This window comes from Chrysoperla carnea, chromosome 1 (assembly GCF_905475395.1).
Source record: "Chrysoperla carnea chromosome 1, inChrCarn1.1, whole genome shotgun sequence".
Classification (NCBI taxonomy): Eukaryota; Metazoa; Arthropoda; class Insecta; order Neuroptera; family Chrysopidae; genus Chrysoperla; species Chrysoperla carnea.
In genome coordinates this window covers 90,475,284-90,487,490 of record NC_058337.1, presented here as the reverse complement: position 1 = coordinate 90,487,490, position 12,207 = coordinate 90,475,284, and the positions used below count along the sequence as shown (strand labels likewise).

General features: G+C 29.1%; 1 protein-coding gene and 1 non-coding gene across 2 annotated transcripts; both read left to right on the top strand.

The window, feature by feature from the left end:
* The first annotated feature begins 663 nt into the window (after positions 1-663).
* Positions 664-735, top strand: Trnac-gca. Its single transcript has one exon. It is a non-coding gene; the product is annotated as a tRNA-Cys (tRNA).
* Positions 736-6,345: 5,610 nt separating this feature from the next.
* On the top strand, positions 6,346-9,005 carry LOC123292101 (translation initiation factor IF-2-like). Its single transcript, XM_044872638.1, has 4 exons — positions 6,346-6,642; positions 7,126-7,352; positions 7,416-7,725; positions 7,790-9,005. The coding sequence occupies exons 1-4, from the start codon at positions 6,473-6,475 to the stop codon at positions 9,003-9,005; spliced, it is 1,923 nt and encodes a 640-aa protein (XP_044728573.1). The 5' UTR covers positions 6,346-6,472.
* The last annotated feature ends 3,202 nt before the right edge of the window (positions 9,006-12,207 follow it).

The following is a 12,207-nucleotide window of genomic DNA, read 5'->3' as shown; positions in this document are numbered from 1 at the left end:
TTAGAATAAGATATGGATCTTCATTACTAGTGGCTAATGAATAAAAACGTTAAGAGATAAGATGAAATATAGATCTAAGATGTTTGTTTTTATTTTTTGCAAACGTTTGTCTAACCTTCGATTATTCCGCTGTACGAAAAAAATTTAGAACACTGTACAGAGTAGTTTTAGTTAGATTTATCACGATCTAAAGAATGTTTTTAAAGAAAACGTAGGTATTTATGAAATATCAATTGAAATGCATCAAAGATAACGAGAATGTTACTCAAAGTGGTTATCGATGGCTTTGTCTCAGTAAATATTACCTCCGACCTAACGGAAATCATTTTCACTATTAGTAAAGATAGTCACCAGTTTTTAATATTAATAGAGATAATATAGTAGGTAATATATATTAGGACTACTCTAGGGCATTTTTTATCTGATGTTTTGGTTGAAATTATTAAATGGTATAACCAAGACGAGGACTAGGCCCATGTTTTTGTGAAAAAGTTTTCAATTATACTTGTTAATTCAAGTAAATCGCATTATTTTTGTTTATAAACAAAAGTATATATCTACTTATTTATGTAAATATATTAAATAGCCAAAATCGTGGGTGTAAAATAATATGTGATACAAAGCATTAAAGACAGTATCAATGTAACTAATTAGAGTCCATATGGGGATATAGCTCAGTGGTAGAGCATTCGACTGCAGATCGAGAGGTCCCCGGTTCAAACCCGGGTGTCCCCTGAGACGTTAACTTTTTTTTAATAAATTTTAATTATCAAGGAAATTGTATAGAAATATTTTAAGGCCTACCTTATTAGGGCGTTACTAAAAAAATTAGTGGTTATTTCAGACTAACGCCACCTACAAATTTTGAGGATGGATTATATTTGAAATTAGACGAAAGTTAAGAATATATATCATAGTTTTTGAAATATGCATGCCTAAAGATTTAGAGAAAATCACTTATAGAAGAAATTAAACAAAAATGTCACCAACTCATCACATTAAATGTATTTTATGGAAAAGCGAGTGGTGCATTGTAATAATTTTCTTTATAGGAAAATGTTTTTTATTCTTTAAACTAATGAATTTAAGTTTTCCAATTTAATTTTAAGCAAATTGGCCTTATTACATACTAAAGCATACCTTTAAAAACACTTTAATATAGGATTTATATGTTAAAAACGATAATTTTAATAGCTCAAATCTAAAAACTTAAAACTGTAGGGGATATTAAAAAGCTAACCCGTTTAGAAAGGTGACAGATCCATTACTCTTCGACAAAAGTGTGCGGAGTTAAGTCAAATGGAAAATTTGTTAAATTTTAATATAAATTAAATTTTTTTAAATGACTAAAATCGACTTTTTTCAAAATTCAAAAAATCTCCATTGCCCCCATTTGGACGAATCGGGCTCAAATTTTCATGATAATCTCCTCTTCTGATGTACTTTCTAAGAAAAAATCGGCATCAAAATCGGCGACCCACCCCCTCACACTTTCGTCGAAAAGTAATGGATCTGCACCCCTATTTTTCAAGGCTTTCGATAGTAGCAAATTTCTTACTATTTTATCCAGAATCAGTGGATAAAATGGTAGGTTGTCAAGAACTTCCTTTTAACATATTCGGCAGACAGAAAACGACATTGAAAAATATTTTGAAAAACAAAAATCGAAATCTCGATTCTTTATATATTACCAAGTTTTTATCATTTCTCAAAAGGCAGACAAAAAGAATCATGGAAATTTCGCTTCATTACCAGCTCACGGTCTATAATAATGAGAATGGCGTTTATTTCATTAATGTTTTTAATAGCAATAACAATTAACTAAAAGTAATATTAACAGCCCATAGATAACATAATTAAAAACTTTAAATAAAACGTTTAATTATATTTTATTGTCTCACCTTATCTTAAAGAGTTCCGACGAGATTCTTTTTTTTAATAAAATGTGACTTATTATATAGTAATTTTGATCAACGAAAATCTGAATTTAATTGTGAAAAAATTAATAGTGTTACGTAATAGTTATATCATAAAAAAAATAATTTCATCCTTGACAATGCCGATAGAACAATTATAAACAAATCATAATTATTAGAAAAAATGAAAATAATTTATAAATAATATAGTATTCTTATTTTAACTTTAAATTTAAAAAAAATGGATGATCTTTGGTATTGTCCAAATTTTGCTTAAAAAAGTTGGAAATTTGACAGTATCAGTTAAGAATTTTTATGGTTTTAAGGCTAATGAAAATAAATTTCGAAACTACCGATGTACAATCAACCCGTTTCGACCAAAATATCTGAAGTATATTGCCACTGTTTATACCGTGTATATATGAAATATATCATAGTATATTAATCTTAGTCCCAAGCTAGTAACGCTTACAAATATTGATACTACGAACAAAACTTTGTTCATAAAATCGCCTAATTAGTCCATTTCCGGTTATCCGTCTGTATGTCCGTCTCTTAACACGATAAAGAGATATCCAGCTGAAATTTTAATAGCGTGCTAGGAACATAAAAAGTGAGGTCGAGTTCGTAAATGAGCAACCTAAGCTGATTGCGTATCTTGTAGACCGTTAGAGATAGAACAAAAGTTTGAATATAAAAATGCTCCTTATAAATATATAATTATTTACTCAAGAGGACGCAAGTTATATGCAAATTTTATAGTATGTATTATATGGGAATATCAGTTATGCATCAGTTTACTTAGGTTTCGTAAAAAAACAAACGATTGCATCATCAACATTACTGCCTATACCTACGTGGTATTTCAACAATTAACTCAGGCAATAGTTCCTTTTCATTTTTTTTTTTTTTTACAAATACATAAACGTAATCAATACCCCCAAAAAGATATTGTACCAAATTTATAATTTTTCTAAGCAGCTGTTTAGCAAAACTCACATTAGTATCATTTTTCATTAACATTTCAAAGATCCTGTATATATCTCTAGAAAAAGACGCTTTCCCGACGATAAGTGTATTAAGAAATTGTAATTATTTAAGCGTTATCTACTATTTGATGAAGTCGTGCTGTTTAAACTTGCACTACTCAGGTATTAAAAAAAAATGAGTTAGAAATTTTCTGCTTTTTATAAGTTATTTGTTAGAATATTCGAAAATTAATGTTCCTACGATGAAAGAGTATGGAAGAAATGTAGATTGGATGAAACTACAATATTATGACAAAAAGCGATATGATTTTAAAAGCTTTTTTTTAATCAATATTTAAAAATTTAATTCAAAAATACTTTTTAAGGTAAAAGCTTTAATGTACTACCAAAATAAAGGAATATATGAATAATAAATTTTTCTCTGAATCATCTATAGCTTAACGTAAAAGCTTGAGCTACCCAGTTAATAATGTATGGTATTCAATGCGGTCCTATTAGATCGAGAACTTTAAGCTTTTTACAAAAAGTTATCCATAGATAGGAAAAAATTATTATTTATTTGTTAGTATATTAATAGTATTTTTTAATATAGTATTTTTTACAGAATTATTTTTTTTCGATGTCGAAGTCGATTCAAAAAGGAGAATTGATTTTTATCATACAATTTTTTATGTAAACGTATGAATGAATGAATTATAATTAATTAATATGATTTTGATGTAGCTACCTACCACCAATAAGATAAATTATGATTATAATTTAATTAATAAATATGAATAAAGTAGTAGCGTATTATATACTATACATTGTTGATGATGTTTTTGACCATATTATCACACACTAGCCACATATCTCATGTAATCATTAGACCAGAAACAAAAATGGGGAGGTAGGTGTATGATGTATGCAAGGGCATCAATAGGATCTTCACGGAAGAACAATCACTCGTGCGAATATTACAGCTAGTCAATTGTATATTGTATATGATTGTCATATATAATTAAAAATAATGATACGTTAAGTTACAAAGTAATAAAAATTATTATTTTAAAGATTATTATTACTAGCAAAATTATAAAGCCGTTAATTCGAAAAAGAATCCATTCTAACACCCCTTTCTAGATAAGTATAAGAAATAAGACTCTAATTCGCGTTTTTTATTATACGTGGTTGGGCCAGGGCGGAAAATTTTAACCTGATCTCCCTGAAAATTTGAATTGGAAATTTGGTATTTCAAAGAGCGTAGAATTCTTTAATGCAACAATGTATGTCTGAAGAACGTAATTTCAGTCTTCCAAGCTTTTTTTTCGGTTTTAAATAGGTGCTGAAATTAAATAAATATTATAAAAAAAATTGCATTAAAAAAACAGCTTTTTTTCAGCCAAAGCAAATTACTGTCAAAAGTCTAAAACAAAAATAATTAATTAAAAAAATTACAAAACATGAATATCCTGCCAAAAATTGAACTAAAAAGTAAAAAAAAATTTGAATTAGTTATACTGTGTATACTAAACGAAAGGCCACACATCTTTTCGCTGACTAAACATATAAACAAAATTGTCATTGCAACCATACACTAAAAGTATGTAAACTACCATTTATAAATATCGATTAATGTAGTGAACATAGAGCATATAGCATCGATAGTCAGTACTCGCTGGAGAAACCCCCTAATTTTGAAACCCACGAATTTTGAAACCATATAATTTTGGATCATTTTTTTTCACCTGCGATGTCAGTTTTTCGATAGCTATCACTTATTTGCTCAATTTCAGGACCAGGACTCCACATTCTTGAAACCTATTAGAGTTACGGTAATTTTAGAAAATATGACCCAAATTTAGTAGGATTACATACCTAATTTATCAAAATTGGATAAAATTTGGATGTGATAGAGTAAAATAAAATATTTTGGATTCTGATGACGTCATGAAGTTAATAAATTCGATTTTTTTTGATAATACAGGCAAATTTGATACGATCCTATTGGAATTTTTTTTGAAATCCATTAATTTTAGGTCATTCTTTCAGCTGCGATGTCAGTTTTTCATTAGCTATCACTTAAGTGCTTAATCCCGTGACCAGGACTCCATATTCTTGAAATCTATTAGAGCGCGATTAATTTTCATCACAAATTTGAAAAGTATGACCCAAATTTAGTAGGATTATATACTTGGTTTATCAAAATTTCCAAAATATTACTTTTTGATACATTTTAATGAACAGGAAATCAATTTTAATACAATTTTGTTAGTATTACTCTGTATTATTTTCTTCATTTATTATCAACCAAATTTTGATTTTGAAGGATAATCATTTCCTTTCCAAATGCCACAGTATCATTTTGGAGAGTAATAAGTTCCTTAAAAATGTTTTGCTCGGAAACGTTGAAGGGAATCAATACTTTAATTTGATACTCTATCATTTGAATAAATTTAAAAAGTTTTTCAATTAAATATACAGACTCTTTAACGCAAAATAACACGATTATGGCGACTCTCCCCCCAACCTAAATACTTGCCGCCGGCGCTATGTACTGCCATTGATTTGTGCTTTTGTTAAATTTATAAATTTTTCAAAATGATTTAAAAACGAATAACTATAATAATTTACAAAATAACTGTGACACATCCACAAATTTTGTGGTTTGGTGGTGTGAGAGTTCATACGGAATGTGGAAATTTTATGGTTCGATTTCCATCAAGAAAACTAGCTTTCTTTTCTTTCTTTTTGCATACTTTATCAATATCAAATATCTTCGATAAAATAGTTTACAAACAAAAATAGTTGTATTATCTGTTATCAAACTATTAAATCTGCGGCGAACAATTGTTTTAGGTATGCAGCAAATAACAAAAGTGAAATAAAACCTTAGAACGTCTTAACACTTTTAAATTCATGTTTACATTCGATTCTGTTGTATATCAATCATTTATTAGAACCATCACTAGATAAAATTTAAATGACATTTGACATGCATTTAATTTTTGCTTTTGTTAATTTATAAACTATTGTCTATCAGTATAAAAAGGAAAATCTATAATTTACAAATTATCTCTGACACAATCAATGAGTTCAAACAAATTAAAGTTCATCATTCATATTGCTGTTTGTAATTAAATTGTACGACTTTGAAAATTGTAAAAATACAGAAATAAACATACAACATAAATATTATATTAAGATAAAACAAGAAGAAAAAAAAAAACAATTAAAAACCAAACATATTGTTTTTTTTTAGAAAAAGATGCTACTTACAAATATTTATACACAATTGTTAAGTGTAAATGCGAATGATGACCATAGATTAACAATATATATTTTTTAATTAACGGGGGGTAGGGGTTAGTTATTTACCCATTGCCCAACAATAGTATATAAACATAATTATTTTTTAAATAATGGTCAATTATAATTCTTTACAAAAATCATCAATTTATCGGGATTCAAACAATGATTTTAGATTGATTGTAGCCAATTTTGTTCCTCTAGTCTAGTGCTTTGAATACATTGTTGAAATTCATGTGTCAAGTGAAAAAATTCTAGTGCAAATGATATGTTCAGTGAATGTTCAAGTTTTTTGAAATAATATTGTGTGCATTTTTTGGAAGTATTACAAATATGGATAAATTTACCTTTATTTTGTGTGTGATTGTTTCGATTTCCTATGTAAATTCACAAGATACGAAGGCTAAATTTGAAGCAACCGATGATGATACTTATAATGTACTACAAAGGTACATAGTAGACTTCAATATTTTCTAGAAATAATTTTAAGTGGGCTTTTTTTATGATACGTTGTCTCGTTCATTAGCCCGTCATGCATGTTAAGGAGCTGACTTACAAGAAAAGCTGCAAAAGCGTACACTTAGCCTAACAGTTTATTCAAAGTCTTTATATTTAAGCCAATCTTTTACTTCAAGTAAGATCTTTTATTGGTTGGTAGCTTTAATATAAAAAAAAACATTTTTTCAGAGAATATTTTATTGAAGTATCAAAAAAAATTAAAATTAATCTTTCAAAGATATAATTCCTAAAAGCTTATGAAAAATGCATATAAGTTGGCTAACTTTTAAGTGTACAGGTAAACGAATCTACTCGCGTAAAATTTATTCTACTTAAATTCGTTAACCTGCGATGTTGCTAGAACATGAATTATATTAATTTATAAAAATATATGGTTGGTTTGATTCTAAACATTAAATTTTACCATAAATTAGAGATGGTTCCTATGAATTTGGATATGCAAATCGTGATCGTGGAGCAAGTTATCATTTTGCAGATGCAAATGCTCGTAATGTAGTACGTGGTAAATTTGGATCTCGTAACCCAGGTACCGGACGAATCGATGAAACCATATATACAGCTGGTCCAAGAGGTTACCGACCACGTGGGCCAAACGTACATAGAAAATATGATCTAAATCAAAATGGACCTCGGCCTATCGGTAATTTAAACATCTATCATGGTAAAGTAGTTTTATCAGTTAGCTAATTTAATCATGTTTAAGGTAACCGAGATGATCCATTCTTTGATCCAAGTGAAGATCCTAGTTATAGTTTTGGATTCAGAACTAGAACTTATAATCGGGATGAAAATGCAAATCGAAATGGGGACGTTACTGGCCGATATTCATATTTGGATGACATTGGTGAGCGACATAATGTTGAGTATGTTGCTGGAAAAAATACAGGATTTCATGTCAAAACAGCGTATCCAGATTCCAATCCTCGATCCTATGGCGCTTTATATTATAGCGGACCAGGGAAAAAGCCACGTGGACATACTTCAATACAAAAAAATCTGGATGGTTCTTATCGGTAATGCAATTTTTTTAATAGAGAAAGCTTTATAGAATTATTATTGATATTTTTTATATTTCAGATTCGTATCAGCAGGACCTGATCAAAGACGAACTGAAACCAGTGATAGTATTGGCAATGTTCGAGGCAGTTACACTTACATTGACGATAAAGGAAAGCAACATTCAGTTCATTACATAGCTGGGCCAAATATAGGATATAGAGTATTAAAAAATCCAAAGAATTATCCAACCTTATTTCCATTTTCTCAAAGACCTATTCCAACACTTGATCCTTTCGATGCAGGCCTCCTTCCAACTAGTATACCTGATGATTTTATTTTTGATGAAGAAAATTTAAATACAGCTGCTAGTGGGCATGTAAAACCTCGTCCAAACTATGGGTCTGGAAATAAACGACCAACTCCTCCAGGCGGTGGTTTTCTAGGCGCCGCAAATAAACCTGGTCAAAGCAAACCTTTTGATGAAGACGGTGATTTAGATGACGATGATTTATTTGGTGCTCCACCAAGTAAAGGTGGAAGCAGCGGAGGTAGTGCAAGTGGTGGAAGTGGTGGAAATACTGGAAGTAGTGGAAGCGGTGGGAGCAGTAATATAGGTGGCGGAGGTAGTGGGAGTGTTGGAAGTAGTGAAAATAGCGGTAGCAGTGGAAGCCCAAGTGAAGGCCCAAGTGGAGGTGATGGTTTATTTGATGGAGACAACAATGATTTCGACGACAGTGATAATGTATTTGGGGATAAACGACCTGGAAGTACTGCTGGTTATCCTACTGGAAATAAGCCGCCAGGTGGTGGTTATCCGTCCGTTAAGCCTAGCCCTGCATTTCCTTCCGACGATGATAATTTTGATGATGGATTCCCTTCAGGTCCATCGGGAGGAAGTAGACCCGGAGGTGTAAGTCCAACTAGACCTACTGGTGGATTTCCAACAAGGCCTGGCGGTGGATCCGGAGCTAACAGACCACCAGGAGGTTCTTCGTCAGAAGTTGATAGATATCCTAGTGGTGGTGGTAATAAAGGACCAAATTATGGACTTGGTGATGATAACGACGATGGAACAGATACTGGTTTGAATCTATTTCCCGCAGATGATGATAGTAACTGGTCAGGCAAAGAACGTGGAACAATTTTAAGAAATTTAGGCGCTAAAAATGTAAATCTGCCACCAGGTGTCGCCGTTCGGGCACATGTACAATCAATTGACATTTTACCTTATGGTTCAAGATTGCCATCACCCAGTGACCAATTAGATAACGATAGTACCAAAAAAACCAGTTGAATTATTAATTTGTATTATATTTTAAATTAATTTTATTTTTAATATTAATATTTTTTAAAAGAAATTTTATCAAATTTTACTTTTAGTAATAAATAGACATCCCTATTAATAAATATCCCATTATTTGACATTTAAATTGCGATTCGTGCACCGTAATGACGTAATTATCGTTACCAAAACAACAGTTGTTGACAATTTGACATTTTTACACCACAGAAACAAAAGAGCAAAAGAAACCAGAATACAAACATAGGAAAATAGTATTCATTTATGTCATTTTTTTCTAATGTTTGGCAGTTCAAATATTTTTAAGAAATTTTAGAATAATATTTAGAAAATTAAAAAAAAAAAAAAATAATTCAATTTTTTTAGATCAATAAAACAAAAATTTATCTAAACAAGTTTGGTAGAAGAAATTTTGTTTGTGAAATGTAGAAAATGAGAAAAAATTTAAACCCCTAGTTTTTAGAATTAGCATTACCAATGTTTGGCAGTTCGAAATGCCATTTTGAAATTTTAGAATAATATTTAGAAAATTAAAAAAAATAATTCAATTTTTTAGAGAAACAAATTATTGCCTTTGGAACGAGACTCGCCAGTTGACCGATTTTTCAACTAAACAGACCATTCCATACCTCTGTTCAACACTGTCGATTTCTTATTCTATTCCTTTCGGTCACATCAAAATTGCAATATGGATATTGACATGTGTTTCAGATCTGGGATTAAAATTCTAAAAATGAGTTTTTTTAAAAACTTTTCTGCTTCAAAAAAAAGTTTTTATTGGTCTATTAGTTTTTGGGGGAAAAAAAATTATTAACATTAGAAAATGAATGGTTGGCTCTTTCCACATGTTTAAAAACTACTTAGCCAAGAGCTGATTATCACAGCTGCCTTTATCGGAATTTATTTCATTATTTTTCGGTGATCCTTGGCAGAGACAATGGTCCAAATTGAACATTTTGAAAAGTTTATATAGTAATTAGCACCAACCTTTAATGAGATATTTTTTTAAGATAAGTAAGTCAAATACAGAAATTTTTCTAGCAAGAATTGTTCGTATTCAAGGAGAGTATCTCACAGGTACCTTGGATTGGACCATTAACTTCAAGATTTATTAATGGTCAATTTGTTTTTGTTACTATGGTGAGATATAGTAGATCACTTTTAATTAGAAAGATTTTCTTGATAAATGGATATGGAAAAAGATTAATAGTCATTCATCTTTTTATAACTGAAAATAAATTAAAAGATGCCGCTTTTCACCCACTAAAGGGTGATACTTTCTAATGATAAGTTTTTCATTTAAAAAGAAGCGAAACAAATTTCACAACATCCGGGATTTGAAAAGTGTTTGTAATCTGTAGTATCGGTATTGTTTATGTAAATATTATACAGTAAGTTCTATTGTACACTCAAACAGGTTCCGACCGCTTATGAAACCAAATTAACATTTGTTTCATGATGTTTTTCAAGTTTTTCATGATGTTATATTAGTGAAAAATAATCCAGAAATGAGTTTTACTAATGTGTCATTTAAAGTATTTTAGATTATCAATGAATCTACTTATTATCCTTAAGTAATATAAAATAAACTTCCAAATCATTTTTAACCCTGTGTGGTGTAGTTCTTATTTCATTGTTATGGTTTCTACGCCAACTAATCTTACATTAGATAATTGCATTAGCTATTCTATAAAACTACAAGAAATTCAAAATATTTTATTATTTCAATAATTTTTATCTCTTCCTTATCAGTTCCAAAGTCCGTCATACACATTTCGTTCCTGATTTCCGCACTAGAAAGGCTTTTTTTTTTTAATAAATAAAATCAATTCATTTTTTAACATTCACAATTATCTTTTTTATTAGTTTCTCGCTAAAAAAACTAGAAAACACAGAAGAAGCAAAAGATATAGATAAAATATGGTTAGGTACATTATGTTTACATATTTCATTAATATTATGGATAAAAATGCTAAGAGACGCAGCCTTTCACAAAATTCAATACAATATACATACAACTATTTTCCATTTTCTTGTCTTCATAAATAGCTCAGTTAAATGGATACAGCTAAAAAAAATTCTGTTTCGAGTTCAAAGACAATTTTTTATTGTTCATTTAATCGTGGATTATAATAACTATATTGATTATAATAATTTAATAATTCGCCATTAGAGTTTTCAATATCATCAAAAATATCTTTCAATTGTTTAATTTGACTTTTTACATAATATGTTGATAAACTTTTTAATGAGTTACACATTGATAACAATAAGCGATTAAATTTCTCATTATTAAAATCAACAATGTTTGTATTCTTAACTGGTATTAATGTATTTAAAATACTTTTATAAATATCAATTTTATGTTGTAATAAATGCAATATATTCAACTTTGATTGGCCATTCTTTTGTATTAGATCAATTACATTTGTTGATAAATCAATTTTAATTTTTTGGTTTTTTAAATATGCTTTTAAATTATTCACTTTTATGTTTAAATTATTAACATCAACTGTTAAACGATTATCGTATAAATTTTGTGATTTTAATTCATATAAACGAGCTGTTAATACGTCAATTAATTTTAATTGTAAATATTTATTATGCTCTAATTCCAATTGAAATTGTAAATGTTTATTTTGTTCTTTTTGAATTTTTATTAAATGTTGTCTTGATGGGAAATTTCTATTTAAAACTAATGGCGTTTGCATTGATAAATATGAACGATTCAGTCGTGCTTTTGTTTTGTTATTTCGTGAATGATCCTCTTTTTCGTGATTCATTATGTTGTCTTTTAACTGAAATGAAAAAAAAAAATTTTTTTCGCATTTACTGCAGTTAATATCGATAGTGACAATGACAGTCGAACAAATAGTGTTGTTTACTAGGTAGAACGATGTTATTTAAACAGCGGTTGATTTCAGCAATTTGAAAGAATTTGCCAGTAGTAAAACCGCTCTTTCATCGATTTTAGGGTTTTGAACATTGAAAATTTGTATATAGGTTGAGTTAGTGTTAAGTAAGTACCTTTTCAGAGTGTCCACTTCCAATCCCTTTTCTTTTTTTATGTCATTTTTGGGGTTTTTAAGGCTTTGTATACTTTTAAAGATAATTGAGTTAAAATTAAGAAAATGTTTCTAAAACTCTATTACAATTAGTCAATTATAAAATTTAATATTATTTTAACAGTTTCATT